The sequence below is a fragment of the Aotus nancymaae genome, unplaced genomic scaffold, assembly GCF_030222135.1.
Source record: "Aotus nancymaae isolate 86718 unplaced genomic scaffold, 86718_ANA_hifiasm-v0.15.2.pri h1tg000031l, whole genome shotgun sequence".
Classification (NCBI taxonomy): domain Eukaryota; kingdom Metazoa; phylum Chordata; class Mammalia; order Primates; family Aotidae; genus Aotus; species Aotus nancymaae.
The window spans coordinates 5,218,572-5,237,572 of record NW_026988444.1 but is presented as its reverse complement, the minus strand read 5'-3'; the positions used below and the strand labels follow the sequence as shown (position 1 = coordinate 5,237,572).

General features: G+C 56.9%; 3 protein-coding genes across 4 annotated transcripts in view; all 3 read left to right on the top strand.

Moving 5' to 3' along the window:
* The first annotated feature begins 563 nt into the window (after positions 1-563).
* OTOS (otospiralin) lies at positions 564-2,355 on the top strand. 2 transcript variants are annotated; one of them, XM_012465032.2, is made up of 4 exons: positions 564-789; positions 961-1,122; positions 1,297-1,323; positions 2,032-2,355. In XM_012465032.2, the coding sequence occupies exons 2-4, from the start codon at positions 1,065-1,067 to the stop codon at positions 2,214-2,216; spliced, it is 270 nt and encodes an 89-aa protein (XP_012320455.1). In that variant the 5' UTR covers positions 564-789; positions 961-1,064; the 3' UTR covers positions 2,217-2,355. The 2 variants fall into 2 exon arrangements, with proteins under 2 accessions (XP_012320455.1, XP_012320454.1); XM_012465031.2 differs by having other exon boundaries at positions 724-789; positions 1,030-1,122; positions 2,032-2,349.
* Positions 2,356-5,061: 2,706 nt separating this feature from the next.
* COPS9 (COP9 signalosome subunit 9) lies at positions 5,062-10,301 on the top strand. Its single transcript, XM_064383405.1, has 3 exons — positions 5,062-5,145; positions 7,307-7,379; positions 10,049-10,301. Exons 1-3 carry the CDS (start codon positions 5,083-5,085, stop codon positions 10,084-10,086), a joined length of 174 nt encoding a protein of 57 aa, XP_064239475.1. The 5' UTR covers positions 5,062-5,082; the 3' UTR covers positions 10,087-10,301.
* Positions 10,302-10,394: 93 nt separating this feature from the next.
* The window catches only part of LOC105725840 (olfactory receptor 6B2), a 66,164-nt gene continuing 57,557 nt past the window's right edge, over positions 10,395-19,001 (top strand). Inside the window, exon 1 of the mRNA XM_064383404.1 lies at positions 10,395-10,741. The gene's annotated coding sequence lies outside the window, so the exon portion shown is untranslated. The remainder of the gene's footprint in view (positions 10,742-19,001) is intronic.

Sequence of the window (19,001 nt, the reverse complement as noted above, 5' to 3'; positions counted from 1 at the left end):
CGTCGGGGAGGAGCTTCCCTAGTCCTTAACGAGCCCCCAAGGTGACCAGGAATGACAGAGGAAACTGCCACACCAAATTTGACCCCTGAATTCAGTGGAGTGGTGGGACCCCACAGGGTAGGACCAGGAGGAGGCTGCACTTACTGGAGAGACAGGTGAGCACCAGGACCCATGTGGTCAGCGGGGCTGCTGTGTAGTCAGTGGCCTGACCCGCAGAGACCCCTGGTGCCAGCTGCTGGTGTCCCGGGGTGGGGACAGCCTCCTGCCCACCTACAGGCTGATGCTTTGGATCGCAGGGAAGCTCCCGCCTGGAGACGAAGTCCATCTTGACCCCAGGCTCTGCTCAATGGACGTCCTGCAGGCGGGTCCCCCTGACCTGGGGCTCTTCCTGCCTGCAGGTCTAAGTGGGGGCAGTGCTGGAATTATTCAGCTCCTTCTCACGAGCGAGGAAACCTCCCTGATACATCCTGATACTCCTTGTGGAGAGGAAGCTGGCTTTGTTTCAAGTGCCAGTGCTGAATTCAGTCCTAACAATTTTAGAAACGGCCTAGCCAAGATGTTTTTCTCCCGATTTGATCTTTGGATCAGATTCCCAGAAGCTGGCGCTCGGATCTGCCTGCCAGCAGGGTGGCAGAGGCCCACAGTCCTCCACTGGGGATGAACTACTCAGTGTGACTGTTCGGGCAGGTGACGTGTCCTTCCTCATCCCCAGCCCTTCTATAAAGAGGACCCCTGAGCCGGCAGCAGAGCCCGTCCAGACAGCACGGCCACTGAGCGGACAGAGACTACGTAAGCTCTGCAGAGGCCAGGCAGGGTGGGGGGTGGGGTGCAATTTCTTAAGTCATGGAAATTAAGGCCAACTGAGGCAGGGATTTCATCTCCAAACTGGTTTGAAACCACCGAAACTGAAATTGCTAGGAAAACAGTAAGATTATTTTTTTATCCATGCCATTTTCCCAGGGCTGCCCGCACCGGGGCTAGTGGAGGAAGCCAGTTGGTCTCACCCCTCCTGGGTTCATCCTGCTGCAGGTGGGCTGTGTCGTAGAACAGGAAGCACCGGGAAGATGCGGGCCTGCGTGGTGCCGGGGCTGGCACTCTGCCTGCTGCTGGGGCCTCTCGCAGGTGAGGGGCCGCTCTGGAGGGACTCAGCCACCTGGACCCACCCCGACAGCCCTCCGGGTCTCTCCCCTCCTGCCAGACTGCTGCAAAACCCCCAAGCCCTGCAGCTGGGGTGGGGTGGGCCCAGCTGGCACCTGGGGGGTCCTCTTGGGTGACAGCTCTTCTCTTCCTTTGCAGGGACCAAGCCTGTGCAGGAGGAAGGAGGTAACTTCTCCAATTTCTTTCCTTTCATTTGCATAAGTAACTGGCGTGCGCGAGGAGAGACTGCTGGGGAGGGCAGCGGCTTCTTACCCCAAGCGGGCGCATCAACAGCCCTGGCTCAGCTGACGCCTGAGCGTGGAAAACACAGCCCTGGAGAGCCAGCCTGGAGCTGTGCAAACAGAGGTCTTCCAGCGGGAACCCTGCCCTCCAGCCACCTGGGAACACACTGGGCAAGGGAGCCGGGGCCCCCTGACTCCCTGACATTCCCACCCTCATCCTGGGCTCCAGCCCCCAGGCCCTCCCAGCCCTGAGCCCTAAGTCAGTCCAGTATCTTCAGGGCTGCCCTTCGCTGAGCTCTAGGACAGGCTGTGTCGGGGGAGGCAGAGGCAGATGTCTGTGCTTCCCTCTGAAATCCCACCAGGTTGCTGACGGTGCCGCACTCCCTCCCCACACAACCCCCTCCTCAAACAAGACAAGCCTCCCCACCCTTCCCCTTCTTCCTCTTCCTCCATCTCCCAGACCAGGCGTCCCCAAGGACCTAGGTCCCCACCCCACTGATGAGAGGGGACAGGCTCAGGCCCCCACTCTGGGAATGTTATATCACTGTGGGCACAGCTGGGCACCATCCACCTGCCTTGAGGCCTCCAAGGACGGTGTCTCCAGGTAGGACCACGGGGACAGCCCCCGAGGCAGGTGTCACGTGTCTTTCAGACCCCTACGCGGAGCTGCCGGCCATGCCCTACTGGCCTTTCTCCACCTCTGACTTCTGGAACTACGTGCAGCACTTCCAGGCCCTCGGGGCCTACCCCCAGATCGAGGACATGGCCCGCACCTTCTTCTCTCACTTCCCCCTGGGGAGCACCCTGGGCTTCCACGTTCCCTATCAGGAGGACTGAACGGTGTCCAGCCTGGTGCCCGCCCGCCCCGCCAGGCTGCCGTAGGTCAGGCCTCCGCAGGCATGGAGTCCCTGCAAAGCTCTGGCTCCGGTGGGGGGTGAGGCCTGTTCTCAATAAACTCCAGACTGAAGACGCACAACCAGCGTTGCGGGTTTTCTTTCCAGGACGGCTGCGCTCAGGCCCCATTTACTTTACTTCACAAACGAAGGTGGTTTTACTTTGGTTCCTAGGGAGCACTTTCAAGAACTCTTTCATAAATGTGTGCACTATTTCCGTCCACACCGGCATCAACAAGGGATCTTACATCTTGAGCAGGCTCAGGACTGGTTTTCGGGGTCTCTCATCCATTTCCCACAATGACCCTGCAGGGTGCTGTTCCCCCAGATTACAGGTGAGGAAACTGAGGCAGAGACCTCCAGTCACTGCCTGACTTGTTAAGGTCACACAGCTGGTTAGAGGGGAGCCAGATTCCAGTCCAGGCACCCTCGCTCCGGGCCACTAAGCTGGGCAGCAGGTGAACCCACAGCCGTGGCTGCGCTGCAGGGCCGCACTCCACAACACACCCTGGGAGGAGTGCCCAGGAGGCAGCAGGAAACAGAAGTGAGAGACTCCATCTGTATCCGTCATCGTCAGGGACAGCGGGGCCTGGACAGGCTCTGTCTTCCAGGGACAGCTCAAGGCTTTGAGGATGCTGGGAGGAACGGGGCTTCACCTGGGCACCCTGGGGCACTAGAAGGCTGCGCAGGCAGCACGGATGGCGTCTCAGGGATGGGATGGGCCACCAGCAATGGGATGGCCTCTGCACAGGTGGTGAGCCCCCCATCCCTGCAGGGAGTACAAGCAGACCCCGGAGACCCACGGCCCCACCCCTTCGCTAGTAAAGACCTTGACTTACTGGGTCCTCCTGTTGGCCACTGCCCAGTCCCGGTTCCATCCGACTGGCTTTCACTTGGGTCCTTCAGGGCGGCGCACACTGGCACGGCACGAGCCTCACCCGATGTCCACTCCTGCTTCTCCCTGCATCCCAAACTGTCCACTCAGGCCGGGCAGCCCCTTCCCAGGCCACCCTCCCTCGCACATCTCAGCTCAACAATCCTGTCCCTGGAACTACCATCCTCCGTGCTGGCCCCCCTCCCGTTCTCTACAACCTAACCCCCAGCCCCACCTCCTTTCAGACCTGTTAAAGAAAACATTTAGAAGTTATTCTGAACCCTGGAGATGAGTTGGGGACCACTGCAACGGGGTCTTGCAGTAGGGGAGGGGGACTGGGCTCAACTCTGAACAGCACAGGCAGAGGGGGTTTGCGGTTGAGGAGCAAGTGGGTCGTCGTGGAAAATAACGGGGAGGAACCCAAAGCGGGAGGGGGATGCTGGCCTGGACCGCCGAACCCGCAGGGCTCTCGCTGAAGACAGGCCTGGTGATCAGATATCCCCCTGGGGTGCTGGGGGACCAGGAGCCGGATCCCATATCCAGGGTGGGGGCTCTGACTGAACCCACTTAGCAGGGCTCTCTGCGAAAACGGAACCGACAATGACGCGCACAGATGGGCCTGGGAGGAGGTTCCCGAGGCCGCCGGAGTCTGGCTGAGCAAAGGATCTTTGACAAAGTCTAGCTGGAGTACCTGCTGCTCTCTGTCCCTCCCTTCCTCCAGCGTTCTCCCTCCTGCTTCCCTTCCTTCTGCTTTTCCTCCCATTTCTGTCATTCACAGTCTTTTTTTAAAATTATGGTAAAACTTCACCAATTGTTTCCATCTTAACCATATTTAAGGGGCGTTAAGCACATGGGCGGGGCTGTGCGGCCATCACCACCTCCCTCTGCAGACCGTTTTCACCTTTCAAAGCTGAGACTCCGTCCCCACTGAACACGAACTCTGCACCTCCCCTTCCCTAGACCCCGACAACCCGCTTCTAACGTTCTGTCTCTAAGGCCTTGACTCCTGGAGGGGCCTCTGCCGAGCGCAATCGCGCAGCGTTTGTCTTAGGGTCGGCTCGTTTCACTCGGCACGGCGTCCTCCACGTTCACGTGCGTGGCGGCAGGCGCCGGCACTGCCTTCCTTCCAAAGGCGGAGTAACAGTGCCCGGCGTGCGTGGGCCACCCTCGCTCACGCACTTATCCCCCGGTGGGCAGGGCCGCTCCCCTTTCCCATCGATTATAAATCACGCTGCTGTGAACGTGTGGGGTCCAGACGCCTCCGGGAGCTTCTGCCTTCAGCCCTCTGGGCCTGCGCCCGGAAGCGAGTGCTGGGCCACGTGGGCGCCCGGGCTGGGGGTTCGGGGCCCGCCCCGGCTGCAGCGCCTCTCGCCCCGCACGTGCAGCGGCCCCTCAGGGGGCTTGGTTTGCATCGCGCCTGCTCATCTGCTCACTGGCCGGGTGGGTGTCTTCGCCAGACGCACGTCCAAAGGCGCAGCCCTCGGCCCCTGTGACCCCCGTGACTCCCGTGGCCCCTGTGACTCCGGTGACGCCCGTGACCCCCGTGACCCCTGTGGCCCCTGTGACCCCGGTGACGCCTGTGACCCCGGCCGTCTCTGCAGCGGAGCCTGCGCCGCCCTGTTTATTCTGGCTCCGGCCGCGTGGCGGCGGCCTGCTCCGCGGGCACTGCTCCCGCTGCTGGCGGCCTTTTCTCTCCGTGGCCGCCCGTCCGCCCGTCAGAGGTGTTGCAGACGCAGCCCTCGCCAGCGCAAAGACAGACGCCGGTGGCCGCGGACGCGCTAGTGGCCCCGAGCTCCCAGGACGCGAGGCCGCCGACAGCGCTGCGCGCGGGCGGGCACCACAGAGGCGCGGTCCTCCGGCGTCTAGACCTGCCGTGTGGCGCGCGCCGGAAGCGGCCCCGCGGCCGGAAGTGGGCCTAGAGCGCCGCGGGCCCGAGATGAAGCCGGCCGTGGACGAGATGTTCCCCGAGGGCGCCGGGCCCTACGTGGACCTGGACGAGGTGTCACGGGCCGGGCGGGAGTCTCCGAGCGTGGGGAGCGGGGAAGAGGGAGCGGAAGGGCGGCGCCCTGGTGCGCGGGTCCTGGGGAAGGGAGGCCGGGCGGGAGATGGGCGCGGCCCCCAGGCTCCCGGCCCCGCGGGGAGCGAGTTCCGGCTTCTCCGAGCGCCTGGTGACAGGCGGCGACCGACCGGGGCGGGAAGCGTGTGCCCAGCCCGGGGCCAGGACGCGCAGCCGGACGGTCGAGTGCCCGCTGGGTGCCCCAAGGCCCCGGGCAACGCGCCTGTGGTCCGAGGAGCTGTGCATGCTGCTCTTCGATGGCGGCAGCACCCCACGGGGGCCCGCGGGGCGCCTCCATAGCGCGTGGGGCTCCCCTCGTGTGGGATTTGAGCTCGTATTAGGGGATTTGGGGAAGAAAGCGGGCTTCGCTGTGCCTTGGGTGCTGCCTGGAAGCGACGGTAATTCTCCGATTAGGCCTCCTCGTCTGAACCGGAATGAGGGAAGACTGAGCAGGCTCCGGCACTGTACTTGGTCAAGAAGCCGCTTTTAACCGTCGTTCCTGTCGGAGCGGAAAAGGGCACGTCTGGCATTTTTGTGCTTTGCGCGGTGGCCTCGTTCTTTTTATTACACAGGATTATGCAGTGGTCTGTCGTGATCACAGCGTGAACTTGTCTGGTGTGAGCGTTCTGTGAGATGGCTTGTGGTCAGCAGGAGGGCGCCACAGCCTAGCTTGGAGTGGCAGGCCAGCTCCTGCATGTCAGGGCCTCATGTGCTCTTTCTCAAAACTTAGGGGGTTCAGAGATGGTCAGAGGCAGCCCTTGTGCCTGTGGAGATAGCAGCATGGCAGAGAGGCTGATCGCAAATACCGAGTGTCATCGAAAGCCTGAGGCTCACCGCTCTCAGGGCTTGAGGGGCTCAGCAAAGGTGTCGCTGAGGAGCCGACTCTGGCCAAATGGTGGGACACATTGGTGTTTGCCAGGTAGGCGGGGATGAAGGCCGGCAGGAGCAGAGTCCTGTGCCGGGGGACGCCCACTGGCTCACCAAGGGAAGGGAATGTCGTGTTCTTTAACATGGTTGAGCGTGCAGTGCCAGAGAGAGGGGAGGCAGTGGGCAGGGGCCAGATCATGAGACCATCTGGAACTACGCCAAAGAGGGTGGCTCTGTGCATCCGCTCCCCAAGCACTTCCAGTAAACTCAAGCCTCAGTTCTGTTTTAAAGTCACAGCCCTAGGCCATGTGGAGCCACCAGAGGGCTTTACAGTGGGGAGGGAGAGGGAGCAGGGGAACAGGAGAGTTGAAGAGCTGCGAGTGAGGCAGATGCTGGCAGGGACAAGCTCAGCCCAGTGTTTAAGTGGTAGAAAGCGCATGGCTACCTGTGATGATGGGGGCGGGGAGGGAGGCTGAGATGCCAGGGGAGGAAGTTGAGCTTCCTGGCTTTTCTGAGAGCAGCAGTGAAAGGGAACGGGAGCATTCAGCCACATGGGGACCAGGGCAGGGTGGACCAAGCGGCCTTGTGAATGCCGGGTCCGGGCAGCAGCAGGACCTGGGGCCAGCTGTCCAGGGTGCTGCCGTCAGAGGACTCTGCTCTGTCGCCCGGTGACTCTAAACAGGATCCAAAATGCTGAGGGCTTCAGATTGTCCAGTTTGGGTTGTGATATGGTTTTTTCACTGCTGTGGAGTTGTGGCAGTGGACGGTCCATGATGGCAGCCGGCACCGGGACCTCAGAGGCAGAGCAGGTCAGTTTCCTCGCAGAAGTGGTTTCATTTCCAGACGAGAGCGGGAAGGGATCCTGAGCCGAGGCGATGGGCTCAGTTTCACACGTTTGTGGCCTCTGTGGTGATGTCCAGCGGGGATCAGAAACTTCTCCTGTGGATACAGAGAAGTCGTGGTGCTTAGGGCAATGGTAGATTTCTTTTTTAAAGGCAAGGAGGAATCAAGGAACAGAAGCCCTTGAGAGACCATAAAAATAATTCCTTTGAATTCCTCCCTCCCGTTCCCTCCCTCTTGTACACGTTCCTTTGTCTGGAACAAAAATGTTGACTCCAAGTGGAGCCTGATTCCCCTCACCCTTCCTTTTCTGTGGGGGTGGCGGGCACTGCAATGCACCGGCCACTTGCTCTTTCAGAAAACACAACTGATGTAACCTTGCCTTTTCATTCCCCAGGCGGGAGGCAGCACCGGGCTCCTGATGGACTTGGCAGCCAATGAAAAGGCTGTTCACGCAGACTTTTTTAATGGTAAGGATGCTTGGGATGGGCACGCCAGGTTTAATCTAAATGTTTCTTCTCCAAGTGGAGGCAGTGAAGCAACTTGGTGACATGAATAATTTGGATCATAAGACAGTAAAGGCCCCGTGCCACTCTCGGAAGGCAGTGCAGTCTCTGTGGAAGGACGTGGGCTGGGCGCACTGGCAGGCAGCCCTATTTTTCAGGAGAAAAGTAGCATGAAATTGTTCCCAGCCTGCAGCCCAGTAATTGAGTTTGAGCGTGGTAACACGTGCCTGCAGACATCTCAGACTGTAGCCGGGTCTGGCCCCTTGCCCTAGACACGGCCATAGGAACCCAGTCTGTCTGCCCTCTCTGGGTAGCGGTTTCCTTTCCTCTCTCAGGCCACCTGTGTTCGCCTGCCTGGGTTCTGGCGCCCTCAGCTGCCTTTGCAGAGGGGCAGCCACCCTCTAGCTCTTGCCCTTCCCCAGTGCGTCTGAAATCAGGACCCACGATGCATTTCCCTTGTGATTTCAGGGCCTTAATGTTAGTCACCAAGAACGTGCGTGAACCAAATAAACAGTGAAAAGCAAACGTTCTGTAAGATCTTCAGACCTGCTAGAGGGGATTCCTATGGATTATATTAACCTTTACTAAGGGTTCAAATAGTAAGTAAACAAGATAGGTTTCTTACTGCAGAGGGTGAGGTGGCATTTTCCATCCTGTTGTAATCCATGGTGCTTGCCTCTACAAAAAGCTGCTGTTACTAGTTAACAGTTAGGCTTAACCTTGCCGCGCTGGTTTCTTATCTTACCAGAGGCCGCCACCATCCCGCGTCCCTGCTGCCTCGTCAGGCTTATTGTCGGCAGCCGTTGTCTGAGGGGGGTGGCCAGGCTGCTGAGCTGGGATGCAGGCTCCCCTAGAGTGCCTGGCCATGCCCCTGAGGCAGCATTCTGGCTGCTGCCAACCGGAGTCATAACTGGGGCAGGTGACATTGGAGGTGATTCTGGAGACCTGAATAGCATTTCTTTCCATTCTTTATGCCAGAGCGAGGGGGGAGACGGGTGTTGCCATCAGAGGGAACCATTTGTGCAAAGCCACGGGGTGCTCTCCAGAGCTGCTTTGTGAAAACACGAGCTCACCAGGCGCCTTTGAAGCTTCTTCGCTTGGGCACGATTGGGCAGTTGCTGATGCTGGCACAACCCGCGTGCATTTTGATGATCCCCTTCAAAGTCCCATTCATCCTCTGCCAGTCCACTGGTTTAGAGGCAGTCACTGTGTTCTAGTGTTTGAGTTCACGTGACTTCAGAGTCAGCCCCTGAATCCTGGCGAAAGCATCTCTGTCGGGTGAGTGCCCGGCAGCCTGAGCAGGGTGAGCACGCGCCTCCTTGCGCCGCGGCTGGTCAGGAAGGGAACGCAGGAGAGCTCTTGTCCCCTGCCGCCCACCTGCTAAGTCCACAAAGCACTCACCGTCCTGTCGGGTTGTGACAACCCCATGTGTTGAAGGAGCCGTTTCTTTGAGAGACCTCTGTGGGCTTTGGAGAGGGCTTCTGCCGTGTCCTTCTTGCTCGTCAGACAGATGGGTTTTGCTGGGCTGTTACCCTCTGGGCACTGGGATTCTAGCCATGAACGAGATTCACTCTCTTCCTTTGCCATGTTTTACGAAATCGTGGTGGGTCCAGACAAGCCAACAGGCAGGGTCGGGACCATGACGAGAGCCCTGGTGATGTGTGGGCTGCCCTGTTTCCGGGAGCACAGCAGAGGGAGGTTTCTCCGGAGGGCACAGCAGAGCAGAAATTGGGAGGGGTGGAGTCAGCCGGGGCTGGGGACTGCGGCAGAGCCACAAACAGCAGTCAGGAGGCAGTGAGGACGTGGGGCACGTCAGTGTGGCTGGGGAGAGCCGGACCCTCTGCGGTGGCCAGAGGTGCCGCAGGGACGCCACCCTCCCCGGGAAGGCTGGTACCAGCAGGCTCCTGCCTCTTTGCTGTCTAACCATCCAGGAGTTGAACTTCCTCTTTCTAGTTCATCATTCATACTGCACATTTTCAGTACAGTGCATATGGGTGGGTTTTTAGCTTCATCGTCTCCCATTGTGAAAGTAATCATTGCCTGTAGAAGGAAATTTGGAAAACACAGCAAACTAGACAGAAGGACAGAATCTTTCCTGGGGGTGGGGGGTGCTGATTTCCATCACCCAGGGCAGTGTTTGCTGCGTTTCTTCCAGCGGGAACGGGCCTTCGCGGTGTTTCTCGGGCTTGAGTGTCCTTCCCACTGCCTTACTTGAGGCTCCACCTTTCTGCACCCCAGCCTGGCTTTCTCATTCTCACAGCAGCGGCAGCCGGTTTCCCTCCGCTCCCAGGGCCCCGGCACGTGCCTCCCGGCTTGGTCTCCCCACAGCCCGGCAGCAAGGGCGGCACCTTGGCATGTCCTGAGTGCTGAGCTGTGGCTGTGAGGTGACGTCCGTGAGACCCAGAACAGCCCTGCATGCGTTTTCTTAGGATTGTCCGCTCACACTCTACCCTCAGACTACATCCACCGTCCCCGGTTGGATAAAACCGCGTCTGTTACGGGAAAAGTCTTTTATTTCATAGATGATTGACTGTGGACTCTACATTTTGAACTCCCATAGAATTGATTTTGAAGTGATCTTGTCACTGCTTACCCTTGTGTGTGTAAATACGTGGTTCTGCTTATTTCCCTAGATTTTGAAGATCTCTTTGATGATGATGACATCCAGTGAGATGCCGTCTGCTGCAGGCCAGGCCCTTGGTGCAGAGCCTCGGCATGAGCCTGCACGGGACCGCTTCAGGTGGTTTTAAAGAACGTGGAAGTCCCTTGAAATGAGGACCTGGTTAACCAAGAAAGACAATAATGGACTCAGCCACCTGGATGAGGCTGTTCGTCTCTGACGTGACCAGGTTTTGCCCTCACTTCAATTAAAAGAAGGCAACATCACATGCAGAGTGATCTCATTCCCTCAGCGACATCACATGCAGAGTGATCTCATTCCCGCAGCGACATCACATGCAGAGTGATCTCATTCCCTCAGCGACATCACATGCAGAGTGATCTCATTCCCTCAGCGACATCACATGCAGAGTGATCTCATTCCCGCAGCGACATCACATGCAGAGTGATCTCATTCCCGCAGCGACATCACATGCAGAGTGATCTCATTCCCTCAGCGACATCACATGCAGAGTGATCTCATTCCCGCAGCGACATCACATGCAGAGTGATCTCATTCCCGCAGCGACATCACATGCAGAGTGATCTCATTCCCTCAGCGACATCACATGCAGAGTGATCTCATTCCCTCAGCGACATCACATGCAGAGTGATCTCATTCCCTCAGCGACATCACATGCAGAGTGATCTCATTCCCGCAGTTTTGGGTGAGCGGTGCAGTCCCTAACATCTCCGTGTGTGTGTTTGTGTGTGCCTGTGTCAGCATGCTGAGAGAACCACGCGTGTCTGGTAGCAAACAGCGTGTGTTACGCTGCTGTATGTGCTGGAGCAGGAGGCCGCGCACAGCTGGGCCTGCTGGCAGCACTTGGGGGACCTTGCCCCGGGGCCGCCCCTCTGCTGCCTGGGCAGGTTTGCACCGTGTGTGTCTGTCAGTGAAGCGGGCCTCGTGCTGTCCTCCGGCCTCCATGTCAGGGCAGCTCCCCGCAGACCCAAGGCGTAAGAGCTAGGACGACAGGCGGTGAGTTTGCAGGAGGCGCCTTCTCCGAGAGAAATGCACCCTGGTCCATTTCAGTGGAGAATGTGGGACCCACGTGGGAAGGGGGTTTGTTTCCTGTGGGCCCAGCTCAGTAATTGATAATGGCTGTAAAACAGCGAAGTTCCTATTTCATGTCCATCTCCAAGGGAAGAGTGTTTCTCAGACCAGGAGATGCCCAGGCCCAGGACTTCAGCTGTTCCCATTTTCAGAGTTAAAGCCCCTCAGTAGATGAGGGACCTGCTGCCCCCACCGCTGAGAACCCGCTGAAAGGTGGGTGGCACCTCGTTGGCATGTTTACAGAGGAGACATTTTTACTAGAGGCCAGGTGAGGTTTTAAGCAGAACCGATGTCAGCTCCGCCTTGTCTTCTCATGAGTGGTGAGTGGATTTTCAGCCTGTCATCCCGATGGATCTCCTGTCCTTTGTTGGGGCTCAGCAGCTGGGGCCTGCCTGGGACAAGCCAGCAGTCCTCCATGGTTCCCACGCTGCAGTGAGGACAGCCTAAGCCCAGGGTCCGTGGGAGGCAGGAGAGGCGCTGCGGCGACAGAAGACCGTCTGTCAGGCTCTAGGCTGGGCTGCACGCTGGGGCTGCCGCTTTGTTTCTGAGGTGCTCGTGGCGTATCTGCAGGCGAGTAGCAGGGTTTCCAGCAGCCAGCCGCATGCCGTCTGCACTTTGAGAGGGCGGGGCTCCTCCGTGCTGTTCATTCCTGAGAGTCCTTTCTAGGTTCCTAAGTGGATTCATCAAAGCAGGCATCAAGGATTCTGGGGCACAGTTAGGTGTTTGGGTGAATTCTGCGGTGGTTGGGTGGTTCCCTGCAGTCCCTCTCGGCTGGGGTTTATTGCAGTCCCACAGGGCTTGCAATACCCAGTGCTCAGGGCTGTGGGTACCGCTCAGACTGGCCAGTAGCAAACAGCCCTGCCGGCGAGCTGTTGCATTCTGTAGGGTCCGGCTGAATCAGTTCCTTTCCTTGGGGAGCTGGGCACAGTGGCTCACTCCTGTAATCCCACCTCTTTGGGAGGGTGAGGCAGGAGGATCACTTGAGACCAGCAGTTTAAGACCAGCCTGGGCAACAGAACAAGACCCCCGTCTATACAAAAAAAAATGAAAAAATAGAAAAATTAGCTGAGCATGGTGGCACATGCCTATAGTCCTAGCTATGTGGGAGGCTGAGGCACGAGGCTCATTTCAGCCCAGGAGTTAAAGATTGCATAGCTATAATTGCACCACTGCACTCCAGCCTGGGCCAAAGAGACCCTGTCTCTAAACAAAACCGAAACTGTTTCTTTGGCCTGTTTCCTTATTGGTGAATGGGGACATCAGTCTCTGGTCTTCAGCGGGAAGGAACACTCCCAGGTGAAGACAGCTGCCGCACAGGAGCTCAGGCACAGTGGGGACTGGCACACCCTTCTAGACCGAGGCTTCCAGCCACAGAGCCCCTCAGTGGGCTCGCCTGGTCCAAGCCGCTTTGTGAATAGCAGTCTGCACGTGTGTGTGCATGCCAGTGTCTTCTGCACACATTTAGACCCGTGTGGGCCCTAGGGAGCCTCCCTTTGCCTTCACAGAATCCTTGCAGCTTCCTCAGTGCCATGAGGTCACAAGCATTGCCACCTGCTTTGCTTCCTCATCTCCCTGTGACTCAGCTGTCACCATGAGGCTGTGAGGAAGGGTGATTGCCCGGGTGGTGGGAACAGCAGCTGACTGGCCCAGCCATGCCCACTCCCGCGGCAAAATGCCAGCCATTGTCGGTGATATGTGTTCACCTACACTGACGCACACGTCTTTTCTCGGTTTCTATACCTGATTGCCTTAATCAGAGACCTCTATACCGATCCGTGCCGCATTTAGAAAGCTGCGTGGGAACCGCAGGCTCAGTGCCGGCCAGGTGTTAGACCTCAGCAAGGCGGCACAGCTCTGCCGGAACGGGGCAGATTCCGCCGAGGGCGAGGGAGCCTTCTGGGGTCTTGATGAAGACCCTTCCATGAGAGAAGGCGGAAGCGCTGTGCGTTAAAATCCGTGCGAGAGAGGAATTTGTCGGAAGGCTCACAGGAGGACAGCTGGCCCCAGGCTCAAAGGTCCCTGGACTCCAGCACTTCCTGTTTCTCCTGCCCACTGGCTTCTTGGGCTCAGGAAACCTTGCTCCACAGCAGTTTCTTTCTCCACCGTGGTTCCAGCACTTTCCGTACTACACCTCCAGTAACACGCCTTCCGGGGGTGGAGGGGACTGTGTTGCGAGGGAAAGGCTTGAAGGCGTCTGTCCCACCTTCCGCCACTGTGCGCTGTGCCCGCTGCCAGCCCCAGAGCCGCACCCGGGCTCCCAGCACGGCTGGGTCCCATAGTCTTGGCCACACAGCGCAGGTTTTGTGTGAATAATCGTTGCCTCCAATTGGTCCCCAAATATTACTCGCAAGTATGTATTGAATGGCTTTTAATGGTTCCTGCGTGATTTTTGAGGGTGTGTGAGTGCCCTGGCGTCAGCCACCTCTGATGCTGGACCTTGGTCAAGGCGCTCAGGTGTTTGTTATGTGTAAACGAGCAACAAGAGGGACTTTGAAAATGACCAAACCCTCGGCTCCTCTGGAGAGGAGAGAAAGCCACCCTGCGGGTGCTGAGCCCATGTGACTCATAGATGGTGCCTCGCTCTGGCGGAGGCATGGGAGCTCTCAGAGCTCTCCTACAGGGACTCTGATGACACTTGTGAGGGCTCCACCCTCACAACCTAATCGCCGTCCAAAGGTCCCACCTCCTAACACCATCACCTGGGGGTGGGGGCCGAGGGTTCAATATGAATTTTGGGGGGGACACAAATTTCCGGACAGTAGCACCTCAGAATCAGAGGGTGAGCAAACATGGCCTGATGTGGGCAGTGCCACGCCACCCAAAGGCAGGAGCCTGGACACATCTGGGATGTGCCACCTAATCAGGAAAGATGTGAGAGAGAGGGAGGGAGAGACAGACTGGTTACCAGGGGCCCTGCGGCTCCACCTAAGCCCGGCTGCCCCTGGGTGGTCTGGAATTTCCCTGTGCCTGAGCTTGTAAAGTGGGGTCACAATGACACCCTGTGGGGCTTCCTGGTAGGGGTGGGAGTGGTGGGGTTAGTGAGCTCCCGTGGGAAATGCTCTGGTGGCACTCTGCGCATGAGTATTCGCTGTTATTAGCAAGGCTGTGGGTCTCAGGAGCCCTGTGTCCCTGTACGTGGCCTTCCCCTCTCTGTCCTAAGTTCCTATACCTTGTGGAAATACTTGTCTTCTCATTGGACAGAGTGACTTGCCTAGGTCACTCGGAATTCCAGAGGCAAACAGGTACAGGGCCTCGTCCTAGTGTCAGGAGCTTCCTTCTCTCTCCCTGGAGATAGTAAGCTGAACGGGAGACAGTGACGGCTTTGGACAGTTTGAGGCACCGGCCGTGGGGAGAGGGCGGAAGTGCTCCCGTTTACCAGATGCCCAGAACTTTCGCTAAGTGGCACGAACAAAGCAACGAGTTAGGGAAAAGTGGGCACGGGACAGCAGAAATCTCAGTTCGCAGGAGACCAGTCCAGGTGTCTCGGACGTTCTGTAAGGTGCTCACAATCACGAGAGGCAGCGAAATGTCAACTAAGACAGCAGGGTATCATATTATCACTGTGGGGTAGATGTTTTCAGCGTGATGAAACACCGCCGTGGCTGGCGGAGAAGAAGGGAAGAAGACACAGCCATGTATCGATGGAAGGAAGGAAGGGCGCAGAGGGATGTGTCTCTGACGTCATTTACATACATATAAAGTAGCCATTGTGCTTGTGCACGTGCAGAGATGAGTATAAATGTGTGTGCCCCTATCTAGATGCACCCAACGTCAGAGCACCCACCTAGAGTCGTGTCGCTTACCGACGGTGGTCCGTCCTGAGAAACGCATCGTTAGGTGAATGTCCTTGTTCCAGCGTCACGGAGTGCACTGACGCGAACCTAGACGGTTCAGCCTGCCACACGCCCAGGCCGGATGGCGGCGCCTGCTGCTCCCAAGCCGCACACCTGCGCAGCCCGTGACGGCCGAATCCTGCAGACGGCTGGAGCACGGTGCCGTTTGTGTGTAGGGAGACAAAGGAGCAAAACTGAGGAGCCCGTTGGCTCATGTCCGCTTCCCAGCGTCATTTCACAAAGCCCCTGCATGCAGCGCTCCAGAGATGCTTCGAAGGCAACGCAGGACAGAGCACACGTCACCCCCACGTCTGCCACCCCGGTCACTGCCTTCCTGGTCTTTCCTGCATGCCGCCTGCGACTTAGTGATCGTGCCTGTGTAATCTGCAACCTGATGTCCTCGTGAGCACGAATCTCGATGGGATTCTGCTCTCAGGTAACTTTTGAGCAAGTTCGATGCGACTGTGTGTGTCCTGAACCCCGCCACCTGCATCTCCACAGTGGGCTGACAGGACCTCTCATAGGGGCCGCTGCCAGGCTGGAGGCCTCGGTCTAGAGTCCCCAGAAAGACTTCTGAATAAAACTGGTTCAAATGCCTTAAAGCTTGACTTTTCTTCCGTCAGCAGCATCTAAACATGTCTGAGCATAGAAAGGCGTGCTGGAGGTGTGGGGTTATAGTCTTAGGAGGCCATGGTTGCTTCTGCCATCTGTCTGCTCAAAATGGCATCATGTGGTGCAGGACTGTGTGAGGCAAACATTGACGGATCTAGAGGGAGGAATAGCAATTCAACCGGGTAGGAGACCCCAGAGCCCCACCACGACCACGGGCACGCCGTCCGGACAGAAATACAGTGAGGAAAAAAGCCGCTTTACACACCACTACAGACCCAGCGGACCTGACAAACATTCTCCCCCAGCCTGTGTGTTCCGCCACCAGCTTCTTGAGAGCAATATGGTAATGGTGATGAAACTGAAGACACACAGGGAAGTGGGGTTTGCAGCATGTTTTCCACAACAAAAAACAGGGAAACAGAATGAATGCTCATTCATGAAAGAGGAAATTACGGTGCGTCCCGACCATGGGGTCCTGCACCCAACAGGCAGAGCATCCCGACCATGGGGTCCCACGCCTGCTGGGCAGAGTGTCCCTCCTGTGGGGTCCCGCACCCACCGGGCAGAGCATCCCGACCATGAGGTCCCGCACCCACCGGGCAGAGCGTCCCGACCATGGGGTCCTGCACCCACCGGGCAGAGCATCCCGGCCATGGGGTCCCACACCTGCTGGACAGAGTGTCCCTCCTGTGGGGTCCTGCACCCACCGGGCAGAGCATCCCAACCATGAGGTCCCACGCCCGCTGGACAGAGTGTCCCTTCTGTGGGGTCCTGCACCCACTGGGCAGAGGGGGCTGGAGCCTCAGCCGCTGGTGTGGAGGGGATTCCACAGACATGTGGATGGGAATGTGGGATGCAGAGAGGTATGTGTCATCTTACATATTCATGCCTGTTTACATGCACATAAAATCGATGTTTGTGTGTGCCTAGGTAGACAGTTTTTAGATGAGTGTAAATGTGACACGTGCGTCAATCTATATCAAACGCCACACTTGCACTGTGCAGCTCACCCGGGCCTCCAGGCTGTGCGCACGCCCCGTGCATATGACCGCACATGCATGCACGTGTGCCTGAAAGTCTCATGAAAGGGTGTGCTTACAGCCCTGTGGGGAAGGACGAAAACTCAGGCCCCTGTGAGAACCCACCGTGAAGTGCGAAGGCAGGGCGGGTGTCCATGGGTGGGTGCTGGCCCCGGACCCCACTCTGCAGGGCCCTGGGGGAGTGTGGATGGAGGGTGTTGGGAGAGGGAGGGCCGCCCAGGGTGGGCAAGGGGCCTGAGCGCCAGTGACGGGCTGGGTGGAGGACGGAACTCACAGGGCTTTTCTCCCCAGCCCTGGGGGCTGTCCCCATCAGGGGTCTCTCTCCATTTCCTTAGGCCCCCTGTTTGCAGCTGAAGCAGAGAAGGAAAGCCTGGCCTTCAAAGTCCAGGGCTGTTCATCAGCACGGGCCTGGAAAGGGGGGCTGACTTCAGGGCTCAGTCCTCTGAGCTGGACAAAGCCTGGCTGGTGTCTGGGCCCCTGTGAGGCCCGTGGATAGGGGTAGAGTGCACTTGCTGTCCTGGACACAGGCCGGTGTCCTCAGCTGGAATCTGCCCCAGACATCAGTGCTTTCTGCTTAGCTGAGAAGTGTGTACATCATGGCAATATAGAAATGAATTGACAGTTTGGAAGCCTCTCGTGGATCTGCAGATGGAGGCTTCCCGCAGGGCAGAAGGCCCAGATGATTTGTTCCAGCCAGCGGTCCTGGGGTGGGTGGTGGTGGTTTTGTTTTATTTTTTATTTTTTTCCCCTTTGGCTATTTTAACTTTGAAATTTATTTTGCTGAGACTCCATTTATCCTGTCACTTGGCAGACTCACCTCCGTGTCCCCAGCTGTGCCCAGTACAGCTAGGGAAATGTTGAAAGCGCCTGCTAGCAGTCTTGCTGAGGCAGGAAAACCACCAGCCCTGCCATGAAAATAACATTTGGAACAGTTAGTTATGTTTTTTATTTATTTAGTATCTTGCTGTTGATCATAACAATCTCAAAAGATGCCATTCACTGAAAGCCAGCATTGAGCCCAGCATTCAGATTCTAACATTCCACCCTCAGAAATTCCCAAGACGGATGTGGTGCGCTCACTTTGCAGATAAACAAACCCAAGCTCCCTGCAACAGGGTGACCTGTGCAGCCTGTCCTGGCCGCGTGAGGAACGGCCGTGCAGTGCGGGCTCCACTCCGCAGGACGCGCAGACTCAGCTCCCAGGACCACCTCCCTTGAGGTGTGACCTGGAGCAAGGTCTCGCACTTCTTTGCCTGGGTTGTTCAAAGTGCCTACTCTGCAAAAAATACAGGCGTGAAGGAGCAGACGGTGGAATCCGCGCGGTACAAGAATCTGACAGAGGACTCGGTCGGTCAAGAACACGTTGCCTGTAACAAGAATTCCCACAAACCAACAATAAAAACATGCACAGACTAATGAAAAATGGGCAAAATGTGTTTTATTGATAACTCATTTACAAATAAATGTATGCAAATGACTAATAAGCACCTTAAAAGGATGGCAGCATCCTCACGCGTCAGAGAAATGCAAATCGAAACCACAGTGAGATGTCATTTCACATTTCTGTCCACAGCTGAAGTCTAAAATGAAAAATACAGCGCAGTGTCGTCAGGGATAGAGAGCCACTCCTGGAGCGTGGGCTGCGGGTGGGGGTGTGAATGATGTGACCGCACTGGGGAGAAGTTCAGCAGTTTCTTAAGTTAAACCTGTATCTATCCTTTGGAACACCCCTCCCCAGTTCCCACTCTTAGATATCTGCCTAAGAAAAATGGAGGCATATGTACACACACGCACACACACACCCCACACAAAGATTTGTCCAATAATGCCCAGCGGCCTTATTCATAATAGCTGCAAACTGGACACCAAAACGGAATATAAAGTCCAGAAATAAACCCGTATGTACCCGGTCAGATGAATTTTGACAAAGGGGCTCAGGAAATTCAATAGGGAGAGCCTTCAATAAATGGTATTGGAAGAACCAGATATCCATGTGGAAATATAAAGTGATCCCCGGTGCTGACCTTACACTGTACGTACATGTTAATTTGAAATGGATCACAGATGTAGAGCTACAGAGCTTCTAAAAAAAAAAAAAAATAGAAAATCGTCAGAGCCTTGCAGAAAGCAAAGGCTTCAAGAACCAACAACATGAACGTCTAAAAGAAAGGGAGGAAAACAAATTAGATCCCATCAAAATTAAAAACTTCTCTCAAAAAACACTAGATAAAATGGAAAGGCCAGCCACAGTCAGGGAGAATGTATTTTTAATATACATCTGACTATGTAAAGAACTCTCAAAACTAAGAAGACAAACATCTCCCCTTCAGATTGCTCATTGAATAGACACTGTACCCAAGAAGATGTACAGGTGTCCCATTAACACACA